General features: G+C 36.6%; 2 protein-coding genes and 2 pseudogenes across 5 annotated transcripts; all 4 read left to right on the top strand.

Annotated features, from left to right (window-relative positions):
- Window positions 1–935: 935 nt before the first annotated feature.
- On the top strand, window positions 936–2510 carry LOC111212956 (annotated as a pseudogene).
- On the top strand, window positions 2489–4525 carry LOC125591582 (annotated as a pseudogene).
- A 4530-nt stretch (window positions 4526–9055) lies between these two features.
- LOC111198545 (wall-associated receptor kinase-like 9) lies at window positions 9056–17450 on the top strand. 3 transcript variants are annotated; one of them, XM_048766036.1, is made up of 7 exons: window positions 9059–10364; window positions 10440–10574; window positions 12686–12760; window positions 12927–13781; window positions 13951–14079; window positions 14188–16716; window positions 17237–17450. In XM_048766036.1, the coding sequence occupies exons 2-6, from the start codon at window positions 10505–10507 to the stop codon at window positions 15369–15371; spliced, it is 2313 nt and encodes a 770-aa protein (XP_048621993.1). In that variant the 5' UTR covers window positions 9059–10364; window positions 10440–10504; the 3' UTR covers window positions 15372–16716; window positions 17237–17450. The 3 variants fall into 3 exon arrangements, with proteins under 3 accessions (XP_048621994.1, XP_048621993.1, XP_022566781.1); XM_022711060.2 differs by having other exon boundaries at window positions 9060–10367; XM_048766037.1 differs by lacking the exon at window positions 12686–12760 and having other exon boundaries at window positions 9056–10367.
- LOC106430195 (high mobility group B protein 15) lies at window positions 17251–21455 on the top strand. 2 transcript variants are annotated; one of them, XM_013870966.3, is made up of 6 exons: window positions 17251–17450; window positions 19605–19758; window positions 19896–19974; window positions 20099–20255; window positions 20328–20420; window positions 20497–21455. In XM_013870966.3, exons 2-6 carry the CDS (start codon window positions 19607–19609, stop codon window positions 21234–21236), a joined length of 1221 nt encoding a protein of 406 aa, XP_013726420.1. In that variant the 5' UTR covers window positions 17251–17450; window positions 19605–19606; the 3' UTR covers window positions 21237–21455. The 2 variants fall into 2 exon arrangements, with proteins under 2 accessions (XP_013726420.1, XP_013726419.1); XM_013870965.3 differs by lacking the exon at window positions 17251–17450 and adding an exon at window positions 17629–19215.
- The last annotated feature ends 183 nt before the right edge of the window (window positions 21456–21638 follow it).

Raw genomic sequence — 21638 nt, 5'->3', positions numbered from 1 at the left:
TTCATATGATGCCACCGCCTCTAAGACAATCGTTGGTTTTCCGGTTCCTCGTGAATACATTCCTTTCCAAGCAGTGGGGCAATTCTAACACTCTCAATGCATACAGTCGATGCTTTCAATCATCCCTGGGAACCCACGTTGCTCCCCAAAGTATAGTAGTCTCTGCAGATCTTCCGGTGTGGGACGTCTTAGGTATTCATCGCAAAACAAGCGGATTATTCCGGCGGAAAATTGTGCAAACATCGTCGAGCAGTTGTTTCACCCCATTCGGACATATTCGTCCACTGCATCAGCTCCAACACCATAAGCCAATTGACGAATTCAGACATATTCGTCCACTGCATCAGCTCCAACACCATAAGCTTGCGTACAAGACCGGAATCGAACGGAAGTGGATTGAGATTTCGAAGCTGCGACCTCTCGATTGGAAGCTGCGACCTTTCGATTTGCAAAGACACGCCGACGGAGACTCCAGTGGAAGAGAGAAGACGCAGGTGGAGTGAGGAGATCAGGTCGTCGCTTTCGTTTGGAAAGGATCGATCTTCGATTCAATGCTTCAGTTCGTCGCCATCGAGCTCTCCTTTTTCGATTTTTGATTTCAATTTCCCGAATGCGAATGAGCCGAAACCACCGTCCCTTCTTCGTTTTCATCGTCCAATAACGTGATGCCACATCTCCTTCGGGACGAGCCCGATTGTCCCTTACTTACGGCCCATCCCACCCATTTTAATTTCATTTTGAATTATTTTCGACCCAAAAAGAAGAAGGGACGGCCCAAGGCACGCCCGATGCAGATGGCCTTACTGATTACTTTATATCTTCAAAAGACTTTTCACAATTAAGCCCAAGTCAATTGACGATATACCCTAAAAGGTACCGTGAACGTTGGGTAACAAGAGAAAACTTTGAAGACAGAAAATAAAAAAAACAAATAAATATGAAGTGTGCACTACTACTCTGGTCTCATCTCTCACTACTACTTGTCTTGATTCTTGTTTCAGCAGATCTCACTGCTTCCACATCTTCTTGTCCGAGCCACTGTGGAAACATCTCAATACCGTATCCTTTCGGGATCGGAAAGGGTTGCTACCTCAACGAATGGTTTGCAATTCAATGCAACAATTTCACTTCCGGAGAGCTTGTCCCATATCTACCAAAGATTAACAAAGAAGTTGTCAAATCTTTCTACCGGATCCAGAATATTCAGGCGAAAGGAGTATATATGGGTCACTTCGCATCAAAACCAACATAACTTCCATGGGATGTTCCAACAGCAGCGATCAACTAAAGTTCGGTGATCCTTTGAATTTTATTGGCACGCCGTTTACCAGTGGCCGTTCCAACACCTTCCACGCTATTGGCTGCAACTACAAGGCCACCTTGACACATCTTGAGCCCAGATTGGTGGGATGCATCTCGACTTGTGATCCAAAAAAGATGAATCATGATATCAGCTGCCGTGGTAACAAATGCTGCCAAGCAGACCCACCTAGTGGGATTGGACAGATAGTCGGTATCAGTATGGAGGAATTTTCGAGTAACAAAACAAGAGAGAGAGGGTGTCAAGTGGCTTTCTTAACAAACGAAAATCGAGATCGACCAGCATACCCGGTGGCCAAATTTACTGATCTGCAATGGTTTTATGATAGGCAATATGTTATACTCCAACTACGGTGGGCCATTCCCATGACGAATCTCTCCTTTGTCAACTCCTTGAGATGCGCACATTATGAAATGCTTCAGTATATCGATGGCATTAATCCTTGCGGATGCTCGAATACAGATGATGGGAGCAGCAATGTAGAATGCGCATGTAATGATGGTTACACAGGTAACCCATATATTATGGTGGATGTAAAGGTTAGTAATTATTTCTTCTTTTCCCTTTATGTAATGTAAATATCATGTAAGCCTAACAAGTCCTATATAGGTGGTAGCAAATCATAATGGATGAATACAATCAAAGTAATACCTATATATATAAAAGAGACTTCATCATCGATTTAATTACACTTTCATGACGTTGTTCATCTAGATATCGATGAGTGCCAACTCGACTCGAATAACAAGTATTGTAGGCGACAAGGAGGCACTTGTGTGAATACTCCAGGAGACTTCCAGTGCGTAGTCAAGAAGAACAAGACTGTGCCAATTACTATATGTAAAGTCATTACCCAGTTTATATCCAAATTGATACATCATCTATTGTATATTATTTGTTGTATCTGAGTGGTACACAAATTAAGTACGCTTTTCAAAATTTCTTGTGGGTTTGCAGGACTATGTGTAGGTTTTGGTGTGCTGATGTTTTCCGGTGTAACTTTGTGGTTATACAAATTTATTAAAAAGCAAAGGAAGATCAACCGCAAAAAAGAAGTTATTCAAACGTAATGGAGGTTTGCTATTGAAACAACAGTTGACTGCAACTGAAGGCAACATAGAGAAGACAAAAGTATTCACCTCGAAAGAGTTAGAGAAAGCTACTGAAAACTTCATTCAACTAGAGTGCTTCAACAAGGTGGCCAAGGTACCGTATATAAGGGAATGCTCGTAGATGGTAGAATCGTAGCTGTGAAAAAGTCTACGGTTGTGGATGAAGACAAGCTTGAAGAGTTCATTAACGAAGTTGTCATTCTATCGCAGATCAACCACAGAAACATCGTGAAACTCATAGGCTGTTGCCTTGAGACAGAAGTGCCTCTTCTAGTTTATGAGTTTATTTCTAATGGTAACCTTTTTGAGCATCTTCACTGTGAGATTGACGAGTCCACGATGACTACTTGAGAAATGCGTTTGCGCATCGTCATAGATATTGCTGGAGCTCTTTCATATCTCCACTCAGCAGCCGCATCTCCAATTTTTCATAGAGATAACAAATCTACAAACATAATGTTGGACGAAAAATATCGAGTTAAAGTGGCTGATTTCGGCACTTCAAGGTCGGTAACGGTTGATCATACACATCTAACTACGGTAGTTTCAGGTACAGCTGGATATGTGGATCCGCAATATTTCCAGTCTAGCCAATTCACCGACAAAAGTGATGTCTATAACTTCGGGGTTGTGCTCGTGGAACTCATCACTAGAGAGAAGCCCATTTTGTTAATGCGGTTTCAACAAAGCAGAACACTGGCAACTTATTTCATTTTTGCAATGGAAGAGAATTGAGTTGTCGACATTATTGACCCTCAGATCAGAGATGACTGCAATCAGGAGCAAGTCATGGCAGCAGCACAACTTGCAAGGAGGTGTCTGAATCTTAACGGAAGGAGTCGACCAAGCATGAGAGAAGTATCAATAGAATTGGAGAGGATTCGTTCACCAAATGGAGATTCACATTCACATGTTCATGTTGAAGGAATCAATGCAGAGGAAGTAGCTGCGGAGATTAATATTGGTGTGGAAGGGTGCAACTGTTGGACCAATTTTATTATAAGCCCAATGGGTTGTGTGATAAATTGGTTGTGTGAATAGAAAATCCTTTGCAAGCCTAATGGGCTGAGTAAAAGATTGATTTTATGTGAATGATTATGGGGATTATTGGACTCATTTTGCAAGCTCAATGGGCTGAGTAAATTTAATGGGTTAAAGTTTCAATAACTTAAAAAAAAAAAAAAGGAGCCAACTTGGTGACCAAGTTAGCCAACTTGGTGGCCAAGTTTAGCCAATTTGGTGGCCAAGTTTAGCCACCTTGGTGGCCAAGTTAAGCCAACTTGGTGGCCAAGTTTAGCCAACTTGGTTTCCAAGTTTAGCTAACTTGGTGACCAAGTTTAATTCTCTATAAATACCACCATGATCTCTCCATAATCTTACTTCTCACAACTCACACAATCATCTCTCTAACTACAACTTTCTCTCACTAGAAAAGAAAAATATACTCTTTAGATTTTATTCTTTAAAGTAAGTGTCTCGAGAGTATATCGTAGTAGTTAGTTCGTTGATTCTGTTTCGGGTGTTGCGAAACGGTCTCATCACGATTGTATCATGGGATTCAAAAATCGCATAAAACCGTCACACATTACGGGCGATTTATTGAGTTAAGATTGTAGGATCACGAAAATCCTGATTAAAAATTACGAAACAAAAAGCATATAAACGATAATATAAAGACTTACAACGTTTAAGAAATCGTAAGAAAATAGACGAATTCACGGATTGTAGGACCGCGAAAATCCTGATTGAAAATTACGAAACAAAAAGCATATAAACGATAATATAAAGACTTACAACGTTTAAGAAATCGTAAGGAAATAGACGAATTCACGGAGTCAAGATTTGATCTCTTTCCTTAACTCAATAATCGCCCGTAATGTGTGACGGTTTTATGCAATTTTTGAATCCCAGGATACAACCGTGATGAGACCGTTTCGCAACACCCGAAACAGAATCTACGAACTAACTACTATGATATACTCTCGAGACACTTACTTTAAAGAATAAAATCTAAAGAGTATTTTTTTTCTTTTCTAGTGAGAGAAATTGGTAGTTAGAAAGATGATGATTGTGTGAGTTTTGAGATGTAAGATTATGGAGAGATCATGGTGGTATTTATAGAGAATTAAACTTGGTCACCAAGTTAGCTAAACTTGGAAACCAAGTTGGCTAAACTTGGCCACCAAGTTGGCTAAACTTGGCCACCAAGTTGGCTCCTTTTTTTTTAAGTTATTGAAACCTTAACCCATTAAATTTACTCAGCCCATTGAGCTTGCAAAATGAGTCAAATAATCCCCATAATCATTCACATAAAATCAATCTTTTACTCAGCCCATTAGGCTTGTAAATGATTTTCTATTCACACAACCAATTTATTACACAACCCATTGGGCTTATAATAAAATTGGTCCAACAATCCCCCACATAAATAGAAATTACTCTAAACACTAAACTAGATAGACTATAACCGACTCTACAACTAGACCTAACACTAGACTAGACAGACGGACTTTTCGAGAGTATAAGCAAAAAACTAACTGTATATGATGTAGTAGCGTTTTCCAGCTTTAAACTACTCATTGTTAATATCTGTCGGATTTACTTTTCAGGTGGTGAACATGATGTCTTGAACCCCCCAAAAGTTTATGTAAACCGAGTCAACAGATATAACACAGCTGCGTTTTCTCGTAGAGTTAAGTTCTCTATTGTGTTCATTTTGGCCGTGAACTTGCATGGTTAGTCATGAGTGAACTTGGAGAGTATAGCCTGAACTTCATTCTCCTAGAAACGGCCTCATTTCACACTCACTAGGTGATTGCCATGTGCACCTACCATATACACAATAAAGCACCCTGTAATACTTTATATACATGTATATGAAGGTCATGGTCTTATCTCATTAAAAGCCAATGCGTAACCTTAAATTTACAGGAGCACTTTTATCATCTTGGAATATGGGTAGGTTTCAGTGCTTTTATCGGATTTTGTTTGATTTAGTTGTCCCTTTGAACCAACTTCTTGGGATCTCCAGTCATGTTGGTAGGGTTTTTATCAAACATCCTTTAGTAATAGGCAATAATCCCATCCCCTTCAATGATTTTAATACTTAATCTCATGTTAAACCTTTGGTACATAATCCATAAGGTTGTCAGCTGACGTTTTGAGATCACAGTTTCTAATGGTTTTACGTTGTCTTATGTGATGCGACTTACCATTATAGAGAGTATCCAGCTCCTGAGCTATAGCTGATTGACTAAGCGTAGCTGGAGTGGTTTCTCCAACATTGGAATACCTTCCAAAATTATAAAGCCATTCTGCTTCTTCAACTTTTTGACTAAAGCAATGAACTCAGATTACTTTGGAATCTGGCCAATAATGTTTATTTGGGAGATTTCCAAGATATCACTGCACCTCCAAGTGTAAAGACATATCCACTCATGGATTTTGAGTTCTTAGATTCGGATATACAGTTTGCATCACTTTATCCTTCTAAGACTCTTGGTTCTTTACTATAGAGCAGCCTATAACTTATGGTGTATCACAAATAATTTAATACCCTTGTTATGGCTTTCTAGTGTATATGACTTGAATTACTTGTGTAGCGACTTAATACGTTGATCGCATGCGTTAAATCGGGTACTATACAATTGGATAAGTACATTAGACTTCCAATGACCCTTTCATACTCCACTTACGACATTGACTCATCTGCGTTTTTAATTAAGTGTAGTTGAGTGTCTAGTGGAGATTTTTGCAATTCTACTTGAGTAGTTTTTAAACTTCTCAAGTATTTTATTTTTTCAGCATAATGATCCTGAGATAAAATTATCTCGTCAGGAGTCTTCGTGATTTTAATGCTGAGAATAACATTCCCAAGACCCATGTCTTTCATGTTAAACTGACTATGAAGCATGTTCTTGACTTGTTGGATGATATCTCTAGTACTGCTGATGATGAGCATGTCATCAACGTACAAACACAACATAATATACCCACGAGGAGTACATTTGAAGTATATGCATTATCACATTCATTGATGCTTAACTCATTTGACATTATAACATTTTCAACCTTTCATGTCATTGTTTCCAAGCTTTCGCGAGCTTATACAATAACTTCACCCAAGTCGATAGACTTTGTGTTCTTAACTCTAGATCTCAAATCCTTCAGGTTATTTCATGTATATCTCATTTTCTAAATCTTCTTTTAGAAATGCAGATTTAACATCCATTTGATGGATTTCCAAGTCTCTTAAGGCCGAACTTGTGGTGCAAAAAAAAAAATTGACTTTCAAGTAAGTCAAATATGCAAATCACAAAACATATGATATTCACAATTGTGAACATAAAACGAAAGTGATTGAGCAAAAGAACTAAGAAAGCCTAATGTTCAAAAAGCTGACACACATCGTAGCAAGGCTGACGAATGTTGTAGCAATATTGGTTTATATAGAGATAGTGTGAAATCTCAAACCAATTTGATAAAAACTAAAAAACGAAGTGTAGTTTTGGGTCAATGTTCCATAACATAATGAAGTTGCGGAACAAAAGTTCTAAACTCTTAAAGGATGAATGCAAGCATGATCCTGAATTAACTCAGGAAGTGTGGGGGGAGCATTGCTTACCACATTCAAACATTGGCAAAAGGCCATGTACTTTGAATAGGTAATGTATATTCATACAAATGCCTCAAAGTGTGGGGGTGCTTGGCAAAAGTAGTTGCACTAACTCCTAAAAATGTGGAGGTGCTTAGCAAAAGTCATAGCAGTACCTCCTAAAAAGGTTCTAATTGGACCGAAAACCGTGGATTGTATATTCATCGGTTATGCACACAACAACAGTGCTTATAGGTTTCTAGTTTATAAATCAGATATACCGGACATCCATTTTAATACGATCATGGAGTCAAGGAATGCATCGTTCTTTGAACAGATATTTCCATGTAAGGATAAACAATATCCAAAAACGCACTCGTAAAGAAAGAGATGTGATGACCTCTTGTTATGAGGCAAGTACTTCTGACACTTCAATAATCGAGGCATAGAAATGAAAGATGAACCTAGATGAAGCAAAAGAGCTTGTCAGAAAAATTCGTATGGTGAAGATTTTTTAATGGTAATTCTCACTGAGAATGAGCCAAAAATCTTTCACTGAAGCCATGTCTACACCTGACGCACCTTCTTTGAAAGAAGCAGTCAATAGTAAAATGGATTCTATAATGTAGAACCATACCTACGAAATAACAGAGTTATCTCAAGGGTTCAAAGCACTAGGGTGTAGATGACTACCTAAAACCAAGTTGAAACTTGATTGCTCAATTCATAAGTGCAAGGCCGAACTTGTGGTGACGAGGAAAAAAAAAAGTTTAGATTTCTTCGACACTTATTCTCCAGTGACGAGAATAATTTCAATCATACTTCTGATTGCAATTGCAGCCTTAAGAGACTTGGAAATCCATCAAATGGATGTTAAATCTGCATTTGTAAAAGAAGATTTAGAAAATGAGATATACATGAAACAACCTGAAGGATTTGAGATCTAGAGTTAAGAACACAAAGTCTATCGATTTGGGTGAAGTTATTGTATAAGCTCGCGAAAGCTTGGAAACAATGACATGAAAGGTTGAAAATGTTATAATGTCAAATGAGTTAAGCATCAATGAATGTGATAATGCATATACTTCAAATGTACTCCTCGTGGGTATATTATGTTGTGTTTGTACGTTGATGACATGCTCATCATCGGCAGTACTAGAGATATCATCTAACAAGTCAAGAACATGCTTCATAGTCAGTTTAACATGAAAGACATGGGTCTTGGGAATGTTATTCTCAGCATTAAAATCACAAAGACTCCTGACGAGATAATTTTATCTCAGGATCATTATGCTGAAAAAATAAAATACTTGAGAAGTTTAAAAACTACTCAGGTAGAATTGCAAAAATCTCCACTAGACACTCAACTACACTTAATTAAAAACGCAGATGAGTCAATGTCGTAAGTGGAGTATGAAAGGGTCATTGGAAGTCTAATGTACTTATCCAATTGTATAGTACCTGATTTAGCGCATGCGATCAAAGTATTAAGTCGCTACACAAGTAATCCAAGTCATATACACTAGAAAGCCATAACAAGGGTATTAAATTATTTGTGATACACCATAAGTTATAGACTGCTCTATAGTAAAGAACCAAGAGTCTTAGAAGGATAAAGTGATGCAAACTGTATATCTGAATCTAAGAACTCAAAATCCATGAGTGGATATGTCTTTACACTTGGAGATGCAGTGATATCTTGGAAATCTCTCAAATAAACATTATTGGCCAGATTCCAAAGTAATCTGAGTTCATTGCTTTAGTCAAAAAGTTGAAGAAGCAGAATGGCTTTATAATTTTGGAAGGTATTCCAATGTAGGAGAAACCACTCCAGCTACGCTTAGTCAATCAGCTATAGCTCAGGAGCTGGATACTCTCTATAATGGTAAGTCGCATCACATAAGACAACGTAAAACCATTAGAAACTGTGATCTTAAAACGTCAGCTGACAACCTTATGGATTATTTACCAAAGGTTTAACATGAGATTAAGTATTAAAATCATTGAAGGGGATGGGATTATTGCCTATTACTAAAGGATGTTTGATGGAAACCCTACCAACGTGACTGGAGATCCCAAGAAGTTGGTTCAAATGGACAACTAAATCAAACAAAATCCGATAAAAGCACTGAAACCTACCCATATTCCAAGATGATAATAGTGCTCCTGTAAATTTAAGGTTAAGCATTGGCTTTTAATGAGATAAGACCATGACCTTCATATACATGTATATAAAGTATTACAGGGTACTTTATTGTGTATATGGTAGGTGCACATGGCAATCACTTAGTGAGTGTGAAATAGGGCCGTTTCTAGGAGAATGAAGTTCAGGCTATACTCTCCAAGTTCACTCATGACTAACCAGGCAAGTTCACGACCAAAATGAACACAATAGAGAAATTAACTCTACGAGAAAACGCAGCTGTGTTATATCTGTTGACTCGGTTTACATAAACTTTCGGGGGGTTCAAGACATCATGTTCACCACCTGAAAAGTAAATCCGACAGATATTAACAATGAGTAGTTCAAAGCTGGAAAACGCTACTACATCATATACAGTTAGTTTTTTCGCTTATACTCTCGAAAAGTCCGTCTGTCTAGTCTACTGTTAGGTCTAGTTGTAGAGTCGGTCATAGTCTATCTAGTTTAGTGTTTAGAGTAATTTCTATTCGTGTGGGGGATTGTTGGACCAATTTTATTATAAGCCCAATGGGCTGTGTAATAAATTGGTTATGTGAATAGAAAATCTTTTGCAATCCTAATGGGCTGAGTAAAAGATTGATTTTATGTGAATGATTATGGGGATTATTTGACTCATTTTGCAAGCTCAATAAGCTGAGTAAATTTAATGGGTTAAGATTTCAATAACTTAAAAAAAAAAAAAAGAGCCAACTTGGTGACCAAGTTAGCCAACTTGGTGACCAAGTTAGCCAACTTGGTGGCCAAGTTAGCCAACTTGGTGGCCAAGTTTAGCCAACTTGGTGACCAAGTTAAGCTAACTTGGTGACCAAGTTTAATTCTCTATAAATACCACCATGATCTCTCCATAATCTTACATCTCACAACTCACTCAATCATCTCTCTAACTACCACTTTCTCTCACTAGAAAAGAAAAAAATACTCTTTAGATTTTATTCTTTAAAGTAAGTGTCTCGAGAGTATATCGTAGTAGTTAGTTCGTAGATTCTGCTGTTGCGAAACGGTCTCATCACGGTTGTATCCTGGGATTCAAAAATCGCATAAAACCGTCACACATTACGGGCGATTTATTGAGTTAAGAAAAGAGATCAAATCTCGACTCCGTGAATTCGTCTATTTCCTTACGATTTCTTAAACGTTGTAAGTCTTTATATTATCGTTTATATGCTTTTTGTTTCGTAATTTTCAATTTGGATTTTCGCGATCCTACAGCAACAACGTGGGCCTTAGTGCACCTTCAGGGTTTCAGTACAACAATGATACAACTTCGTGGTTAGATGCTGAGCCGTTATTTCCTCGTCAAACATGGTGATCACCACGTGTCGATAGCACCAGATGATTTCGTTAGTAAGTCTTCTATATCAACTATACAATGATAACTCTATAAATTTCTCGCTAGTGTATCAAGAACATGAAATAAGCAAGTGTATGCATGTGTATGCACTTGTATCAAAGTAAGAAGTACTATTATGTTTTTTTCTTAAATCTGCACCAAGTTGAATGATATTTATTATGTTTTCAAAGCGCATACGACTCATATAACAAGCAGAGTGACAGGTAAAAAATACAAGTCGTATTTCTCATCATCTTATTCACAAAAATAGGGTTGTCGTTATTTTTTATTTGTTTTTGAAAACGAGCATCTTATATATTAAAATAAAAGTCACAATCTTGATTCACGTGTGAGTTTTTAAAAAATTGACCTAATGGACCTATTCCCAGAAATCACGTAACATTTAATATCTAATTTTATCATTTAAATTTTGGGCTTACCAGAAATTTTTATTGGGCTATCAATAATTGGATTTAAACAATAGATGATTCATTGGATTTATAGATAATATAAATTAAATATATATAATTTAATGTTGTAATACTATATCTCTATATGCTAAATATTTAAATATTTGTCGATGTTAACTTTTAAAATTATAAAGATTTTTTTTTTAAATAACAAAAATCATATTATCTAACAATGATTAATCTTTACTACCTTAAACCAATGAAAACAAATTTTAAACTATATAGTTTATTTTAAAAATTAAACAAAAACTAAATGTTTAATTATTTACTCGATAATATAAATCTATGAAGCTAAAAGTTTAATTTTTTAAAAACTTTCTAAATTTGTGAAATGTTACAATATCTTTGAATATGACAATAAAACAATATTTTACTAATCTTTATATATATAGTTACGATTTTAATAATGAAATAATAATCCAAAAATATATATGTAGAAAAAGATACAAATACATGTGAAAGTTTGAAACAATCTATTCAATGAAAAAAATATACAGGAAACTTATTATGTTTTAAAAATTGATAGACACATATATATTATAATAAATATTATTTTAGAAATGAAAACAAAATATTTATATAAAAATAAATGAAAAAAAATCTGTGCCGTTGCGCGGATCGAAATCTATTTCAAATTAAAAGACAAAACATACGAGGTATGGCTTTACAACTTTTTTTTTTTACAGAGAGGAAATCTTGGTTGAACTTAATTAATATGAATTGTTACAAAAAGAGAAACAAAAATTAGAGGTTCTTTCCTTTGTAGTCTCCGAACATTTTGAAAGCTTCGGAGAAGAGAAAAAATCGAAGGGGAGCCATGAAATTTCCTTCTCTCTCGGGTCTCGCTTTCCTCCTATCTCAGCTCCAGTTTCCACGACATTTCGACTGAATGAACTAACCGGTTCAGGCTTCACAGAGGTTTAGGGTTTAGATCCGGTTCTGTTTTAAAACTCCTTAAAATCCGAGAACCAGATTCGAACCATATCTAACTATTTTATTTTGTTTTACCGGCTCACTAAACAAATAGTTTACTAAAAACCTAATGTAAACTTTTTTTTATAACTGATTTTCATTCATATTTCTCAACTTGTAGAAATTTTAGAATTTTGATTGGTTAAATAACTGTAGAAATTTACTAACTACGGTAAACTTTGGTTGACAAGGGAATGCTGATTGGTTAAAGAATTGTAAAATTCAAAAAAGAAGGTCTTCAACTTTGGGACTAATTAAGAAGAAGAGCTTGATCAATGAGATAGATTGATTGTATATCATGACTACCTCACTTGCACCTACATCTTAATGTTTATTAATCTACGTTTTCTTCTTCGTTTTTCTACTAACTCAGCACATTAGTTCAACTAGATCCTGATGCTCTAAAGAACCAACCAATCGAAATTTATATGATTTGCATGAGAACACACTAACTCTGCCTTTGTATTCGTATTTCCTTTTTCAAAGAAATTGGTATAAAACATTAAAACTACTGGAAATATAAACCAAACTAAAAACAAAATTATTCACGAAAATTATAAGAGATGATGATAAATTATGATTGGAATGAGAGTCAGTTCATCGAATTTAAAATCATTTTTAAGTAAGACACTTTGCCCACCACAAGATAGTAATAAATTAATATTACTGCTTACACTTGCTAGGAAGTGGTTGTAATAGCAGTCGTTGGACACGAGATTGGACTTCTCAAACTTTCTTTTACGCACACATTATTGGAGGTAAGAATATTCAATTGTGACAAGCTCTCACTATTATATATACACTATATATATAGTATATGCTGAATTTAGATATGAAGAAAACATATTAAAAAAACAAATATGAACTGTGCACCACTACTCATGACTCATCTCTCACTACTACTTGTCTTGATTCTTGCTTCAGCAAATCTCACCGCTTCAAGATCATCTTGTCCGAGCCACTGTGGAAGCATCTCAATACCGTATCCTTTCGGGATCGGAAGCGATTGCTATCTCAACGAATGGTTTGCAATTCAATGCAACAATTCCACTTCCGGAGACCTTGTCCCCTATCTACCGAAGATTAACAAAGAAGTTGTCAAAATCTCTCTACCGGATCCAAATAATTTCGACGATGCCAAATCATACGGGTCACTTCGCATCAAAACCAACATAACGTCCATGGGATGTTCCAACAGCAGCGATGAAACAAAGTTTGATGAGCCTTTGAATATTACTGGATCCCCATTTACTATTAGCCGTTCCAACATCTTCCAAGCTATCGGCTGCAACTACAAGGCCACCTTGACACATCTTGACCCCACAGTGGTGGGGTGCATCTCGACTTGTGAGCCAAGAAAGATAGGTGATCATACAAGCTGCCGTGGTAACAAATGCTGCCAAGTAGACCCACCTAGTGAGATTGGACAAATAGTCGGTATCAGCATGGAGGAAATCTCTAGTAACGTAACAAGAAAGAGAGGGTGTCGAGTAGCCTTCTTAACTGACGAAAATCAAGACCCTCTAGCGTACCGTGAAGGCAAAGTAACTGATCCAAAGTGGTTTTACGATAGGCAATATGTTAGACTCCAGCTAAGGTGGGCCATTCAGATGAAAAATCTCTCGTTTATCAATTCCTTGGGTTGCACAATGGGGCACTCCAGCTCTAGCGTTAGTCCTTGCATATGCGTGAATAATACAAACGATCAGATCAGCAGTGTAGGTTGTGCATGCCACAAGGGTTACATAGGTAACCCCTATATCATGGGTGGATGTAAAGGTTAGTAATTGTTTCTTATATTCCATGTAATGTAAATATCATGTAAGCTTATAACAAGTCGTATATGGGTGGTAGCAAATCATAATCAATGATAACAATCAAAGTAATACATACATATATAAGAGGTTATAATCATCTAATTACAATTTCGTGACATTGTTCCATCTAGATATTGATGAGTGCCAACTCGACAAGGGTAACTACGAAAATTGTAGGCCACAAGGAGGCACTTGTGTGAATACTCCGGGAAGCTACCAGTGCGTATTCAAGAAGTACAAGACTATGCCAGTTACTATGGGTAACTAAAATCACATATATATTTGCTATATTGATACATCATGTATTGCATATTATCTGAGTGGTACAAAAATTAACTATTCTTTTCACATTTCTTGTGGGTTTGCAGGACTATGTGTAGGTTTTGGTGTGCTGATGATGGTTTTCGCAGTTGCCTTTTTGTTATGCAAATTTATCAAAAAGCAAAGGAAGATCATTTGCAAAAATAAGTTATTTAGACGTAATGGAGGTTTATTGTTGAAACAACAGTTGACTTCAACAGAAGGCAGCATCGAGAAGACAAAAGTATTCACCTCCAAAGAGCTAAAGAAAGCAACTGAAAACTTCAGTTCAACAAGAGTGCTTGGAAAAGGTGGCCAGGGCACCGTGTATAAAGGAATGCTTGTAGATGGTAGAATCGTAGCTGTGAAAAAATCTACCGTTGTAGATCAAGACAAGGTGGGAGAGTTCATTAACGAGGTTGTCATTCTATCGCAGATCAACCACAGAAACATCGTGAAACTCATAGGCTGTTGCCTTGAGACAGAAGTGCCTCTTCTAGTTTATGAGTTTGTTTCTAATGGTAACATTTTTGAGCATCTTCATGGTGAGTTTGATGAGTCCGCAATGACTACTTGGGAGATGCGTTTGCGCATTGTCATAGATATTGCTGGAGCTCTTTCATACCTCCACTCATCAGCCTCGACTCCGATTTTTCATAGAGATGTCAAATCTACAAATATAATGTTGGACGAAAAATATCGAGTTAAAGTGTCTGACTTCGGCACTTCAAGATGGGTAACTGATGATCATACCCACCTAACTACTGTGGTTTCAGGTACAGTTGGATATGTAGATCCGGAGTACTTCCAGACTAGCCAATTCACCGACAAAAGTGATGTGTATAGCTTTGGGGTGGTGCTAGTGGAACTCATCACCGGAGAAAAGCCCATATCCCTTGTCCGGTTTCTAAGAAACAGAACACTGGCAGCTTATTTCATTCTTGCAATGGAAGAGAATCGACTCATCGACATTATCGACCCTCAAATCAGAGCTGAGTGCAAGCTAGAGCAAGTCATGGCGGCAGCACAACTTGCAAGGAGGTGTCTGATGCTTACTGGAAAGGATCGACCGAGCATGAGAGAAGTGGCAATGGAGTTAGAGAGAATTCGCTCATCAACTAAAGATTTACAGTCAAATGTTCATATTGTCAAAAACAATGCGGAGGAAGCAGATATTGGTGTGGAATCGTGTAGCGTTGATACAACTTCAACGTTAGATGCCGAGCCGTTATTTCCTGGTCAAACATGGTGACCATCACATTTTCGATATCACTGGATGATTTCGTGATATTAGTATTAAGTATTGTATAGTATATATCAACTAGATGACTATAACCCTATAAAGTTTGTATGAAAAACATGTGATAAGCGGTGTATATCTGCGTTATGGTTTCCATTTGTATTAAACAAAGTACTAGCTAGTATGGGTAGTTGTTGAATATGCACTGATTTGAATGATATGTTTCTTTAAGTACGTACATACGTTATACAAGTGGTAGTTCTCATCATCTTACGTACTCACTCTCAGTTGTATATTATTTTAGGTTTAACACCAACCGAAATGACCTTCTACTAACGTAATTAATATACACGGGTTAACACCAACCGAAATGACCTTCTACATGTCAGGCCATGCGCATCAGAGAGGTTTAAAGGAGATGATCACGCGTACGTTTTATGAAGAAAAAAAAATATTAAAAAAATTAAAAGCGATGAACTCGGTTCGTCTCGCCTCTCCTGTGTGATACCCTCTCTCCTAAAGTTCACCACTGTAACATGGGCTCCACGACACGTGTTGGTCCGCGATTGGTCAATATTTTTTTTTTATTTTTAAAAAAAAATCAAAAAAAAGAAAGAAAAAATTTAATAATAAAAAATTAAGAAGATGAATTCTAAAGGGAGTTCAGTGATGCTCTTGCTCTCATGTTTCATAATATATGCTTGTGAACGCAGCCATCATTATCCAAGGCTCTCAGTAGAGTCTCTTAATGCAATTGGTATTAAAAGAAAAAGAAAATTAAATGTTAATAGAAGAAACATTTCTTAATTAATTAAGGGGTGGAAGATACGTCTCATGAGAGAGTTTGGCGTTCATCTGTATCTCTCTATTCAGAGAACGACGCTTCTGATCATCGCTGGGTTGATTCAGGCGGCGAGGAAAGTGCTTTCTCCTTCTTCGTCCTCCTCTCCGACGACGTCTCCCTCGTTCGAAACGGAGATGGCGTTTTCTGGATTGGAGAGCCGAAACGCGGAAGTAGACGGTCTCGTGAAGGCCACGACGAGCACGATGCAGGTTCAAGTTGAGTTGCTCGACAAGAAGATCGAGAAGGAATCCAAAGCGTTGCAGCAAGAGCTCGAGGCGAAAGCTTCTGCCTTTCTTTCTGATGCAGCATTCGGATCCGTATCTCGTTGGGAAAGGGAGTAGCTGGTTTGCGACAACCGGTCGGAAGGCTCATACCAATGCGGTTAAGATGTTGTCTCCGAGTTTTGGGGAGCCTGGACAGTGTTTTGCTTTGAAAGGGAGTAGTGGTTATGTTCAGATCAGGCTGAGAGGACCAATTGTACCAGAGGCTTTCACCTTGGAGCATGTAGCTAAGGTTAATGAGACTTGCACTGTCTAAAGATTTGTAATTTTAGTGTTAGTTTTCTTCTTATGTGCTGGTATGACCTTTGGTGCTTGCATTCTAAAAGGTATTAGCTCACATACAGGAGTATCTGTGTAAAATAGATTAATATTGAGATGCTTGGCAGATGCAAGGTGTTTAAATCGTTTGGTTAAAATCAGTAGCTGTAAAAATCTGTATTGTAGTGGGCTAGCAGGTTCCATCATATCTTCTCTAGTTCTCTGTGCCAGTACTTACTGTTTTCATTGTTTATAAGTCATTCTCTGATCATGTTCTTGGCTCTAGTTTTTTGGGGAGTATATACAATGACCTGATGGATTTATGCATTGTGAAATTGAACAGAGCGTGGCTTATAAACAAAAAGTTCGGTCAAAGGATGTGTCATAAGGACTCATATAATCAGGATTCTAAATGAATGAGTAGAGAATGAAACTAGAGTCATCAATTTTTGCTCATTCTTGTTCTTGTTTGTTGTTATTTTCTGTGGTCGAAGGCTATGTAAACGATGAGATACATCAAGCTGAATCACTCAACGTAAAGACGCAAACTTGGGAGCCAGCGCCGAGTCTTGAGATGAAGGAGATTTGGTGTAGAATGATTGGTTTAGAAAGGAGCGATGAAGGGATCAATGGGGCTGCAGAATCGGGTCAGCGTATGAGGCTCATACCTGTACTGGAAAAAACAAACCGTTTCCTAGAGGAGGCAAGGTAAGATCAATCAAAGTTACTTATGTGTGCCAAATGAGGCTGCTAGTTTTGATTTGCAATCTTCTTACATGCTTTATCTGTTGAGCACATTGAAACCAATAGAAAGACAACATATCATCAGTTTCTTGTTCTTTTAAAATATGAGTCTATGCTAATGCTTGTAGAAGAAATCGGGTGTCTTCTACTTCGCTGTATCAATACTGACCTTGTTAGTAAGAAAGTTATTTCTTTTGAGTTTTAGACATGACCTATGTTATTTCTTTTGAGTTTTAGACATGAACTATAGAAATAGGAAGTGGTGATTTTATTTAACTCTGAATCAGGTGAATGAGCTGCTGAGACATTCATCCATGCCATTAATTTTTCTTCCTTCACAAGTTCAACTTCTAAAGTTTTTTTTTTAAGAACTCATGCTTAAGAAACTTGCAATGGAGGATAAAAAATTAAGTGTCTCTTAAGCAAAGTTCTTAACACATACTCCCTCTGTTCCTGAAATTAAGATTTTCTAAAGTATGCACGCTTATTAAGAATTTAATAAATGTTTATAATTTAATTTATTTTTTACTTTATTATACACTTTCCAATAACTTTCCACCAATGAAATTTAATCAATTCAAATATTCTCAATTAATGTTCCTCAAAAGTATAAAAAAGTACCTTAACAATATAGAAAATCTATCTTTATGGAACAAGAAAAAAATCTAAAACATCTTACTTTCGGGAACGGAGGTAGTATTTATTACTAAACAATTGATTAAGAGACCTTAATGGTTTCTAGGGATTATGGTGCTCTAACGGTCGTACTTGTCTCGTCATCGTCATGGACACTCACCATTTGGATGAAGCTTTGGCCGCAAGTCACCTCTTTAGATATCAATTTCAAATTATTATTTTTCTCTTAGTAATTGTTATTTAAAAAAACACACAACATATGAATTTTTATTCTTCTAACTACTAAAAATCGGGTATGATATTTTGTAAATTGTTGAGATACTGAATCTTCCGGATTTGAATCATCAAATATATATGCATGACATTGTTCCTACTAAAAAGATGCATATATGAAAACATTGAAAAGTATATATATATATATATATTTTTTTTTTTCCTCATGAAATATTTTTCTCATACTTTTTACCACTCTTATTTAAAAAGTGATAAATTGTAGATTTGCATATCTAATCTATTAATAGTCATTAATTTTTTTGACTTAAAACAGAAGTCACAATATTTTTGTTGTCTACTTATTTATAGTTTAATAATTCTACACCACTCAAAAATAGCTGTTGGGAACAAGTATTAGAAAATAATTATCATTTTATATAAAAATAGACATATTAGGTTTGAATAAAAATCATCAAACTATATTTGCCACAACTTATTAATAAAATACAAAATTAATATTTCAAAACTTATTTTTGTGGTCAATCTTCAAAATGTAAAATTTTAATTAAAATAGAAAATTGTTAAATACCTTTAAATCGATGTAATCTTCCTCTTTCTTGTCCCAAAAAAAATCTTCCTCTTTTTATTTATTTCCTTTTATATCGTGCATTATTTCTCATTCTCAGTTCTCTCGCACCCTTTGGTAAATATATATAAATTTGACCTATTTTATAGCCTCCCCATCTGTTATATTTTTGCTGGGCTCCTCATTTACGCGTCCCTTCATTATATTGAATTCTCTCTAATGCATTGCTTCACGATTAAAAGCAAACCAAAGCTTTGATTTTTATGAATATTCAAGGGTAAATGGTCAGCAAAGGTGAGATCTTTTTAATCATTTCACTACTATTATTTAATCATCATTCTGTCGTCTGAGCTATTTTTAATATACTATCATCGTTTTCCCTGTTGCATCCCATCGAAATATCTATTCGTTGTCTGGTCATATAAACAGAGAGAGCTAATGGCTTCTTTGGAGAAAGTTGTTGTTGTGCAATACGTTTTCTTAGATGTCTATATTTGTTGTCATCATTACATTATACATATGTTCTTTCAAGTTTTCTTCATTTGCATCTATGTGGCTAAATATCCTCTGCTGTGTATCTTTTGGGTTTAGATATGTAGAAAGTCTCTAACTTTTGTTTCATTTATAAGCAGGAATGATCTTGAAGTTCTATACCTTTTTTTTGTTTTTTTTTGGTGTGTAAGGAATGGGATCAAGCTCTTGTCTTAAGCAAGGTCAAGTGCCAATGGACAATGTTCACATTACACCCGAAGCAACCTATGAAGCTGTGGTTGCAGACTCTAAACTGTTCATGGGTTCCTTGGAGAGGCTACACTCTCAATTGAGTACTAAATTCATGTAAGTTTCTTTTCTCCCTTATCCTTTCTTGTGAGAGTAAAGTCTTCATTTTGAGATTTAAGCTCTTTGATATGGTTGCAACACTATTAGCTTCTTCCAGGTTTCACCATTCTTCATGTATGCATGTGTGATTGTAGGGTTCCGATTATAGGAGGGAAAGATTTGGACTTGCACAAGCTTTTCATTGAGGTAACCTCTCGTGGTGGAATCATTAAGGTATGTATTTCAAACTGCAGTATAGTTTTCACATGTTGTAATCAAAGTCTCATTTGTTTTTCCCTTTGTTATCTACATTGATTGATCTTTGTGCTTGGATCATTTACCTTGTATGGATTTGCAGATAATTCATGAAAGGAGATGGAAAGAAGTAACATCTAAGTTTGACTTCCCTGCAACAGCAACAAACGCATCATTTGTCATGCGCAAATACTACTTCTCCCTGCTTAACAACTATGAGCAGATCTATTTCTTCAGAACTAATAGCCAGATGCCTCCAGGTTTTAACTCATTACAACAAACACATGTTCTTGAGTTTACTTCTCTGTTTTGTAACATCATTTCTTCTGTAGACTCTCTCCAGAACCAATCCACTGTGGTGGGACTTGGAACCATAAGACCTCCACAAGAACTTCAAGCTCCACAACCAAGGATTGATTTTGGAGGTCTCAATTTTTGTTCTCTATTAGCTTCTATAGATGGTCTAACTGTGACTTACAAAAGCTGTTGTAACTGTTTCAGGATCTTTAACTGGTCCAAACGTGACTGGAGTGATCGATGGAAAATTCGAAGACGGTTACCTTGTAACTGTGACAATGGGAACAAAGCAGCTTAGAGGAGTTCTCTACGAGCTTCTTCCTCAACAGGGTCATTGTAGCTTTCCCAACACTAATGTCAACCTTCAGGGGGTTACTACAAAGCGTCGAAGGAGAAGAAAGAAGTCAGAGATCAAGAGACGCGACCCTGCTCATCCCAAACCCAACAGAAACGGTTATAACTTCTTCTTCTCAGATCAGCACGCTAGGCTAAAGCCTCTTAACCCTGGCAAGGACAGAGAGATCAGCAGGATGATTGGTGAGCTCTGGAACAAGCTTAATGAGCAAGAGAGATTGGTTTACCAAGGGAAGGCGATGGAGGACAAGGAGAGGTATCTGATTGAGATGGAAGAGTATAGAGAGAAGCTTAGGACAGGACAGCTGATGATAAGTAACGCTGTTCCATTGCAGCAGAGGGTTCCAGAGCAGACCGCTGAAGCTGATCTTGTAATAGAAGAAGAGCAAGAAGGCGATTCAAGCGATTGCTCAGGAGAAAGCGAGCCACGTGATGATCCTGAACTGGACGACGGGCCAGCTCTGAATCATTTAGGTCTAAACCTTAACTCTAATAGGACTGCTATAGTGGTGGGCGATGTTGTGATGGAAACATGTCCGAGTAAGAAACCTGAAGAGCCGAGTGTGGTGGTGGCTGCTGAGCAGAAGTGAAGATTCTTCTCTTGTTTCGTTTTCTAGTTGCTACTTTTTTTTTTTTGTATTACACAGCCACAGGTATAAGGAGGTTAGGGTTTCACATGGTTACTTGTGGCATAAGACAATGTTTTTAGGCTTGGTACTGCTGTTTTGTGTTTTTATTTTATTTAGGTTTTCTTCTGCAACAACACATGTTTTGGAGTGAATTTTTTTAACATTTTTGTTGGTCTTTTATGCTAAAATCTTGTTTTGTTATACATATGAAAGAAAAGATCTATAAAAATATACACATTACAAAGGGTATAACTTAGAGAAAAGATCTATAAAAATATACACATTAAAGAATAATAGGTTTAAGTAAACAGAGTATGTTGTTTAGATTTTAGGTCAAAGATTTAAGTTAAACATACATTTTTT

Source organism: Brassica napus, chromosome C8 (assembly GCF_020379485.1).
Source record: "Brassica napus cultivar Da-Ae chromosome C8, Da-Ae, whole genome shotgun sequence".
In the NCBI taxonomy this organism is placed as follows: Eukaryota; Viridiplantae; Streptophyta; class Magnoliopsida; order Brassicales; family Brassicaceae; genus Brassica; species Brassica napus.
The sequence above is the reverse complement of the archived record's forward strand: the minus strand, read 5'-3'. Positions and strand labels throughout refer to the sequence as shown.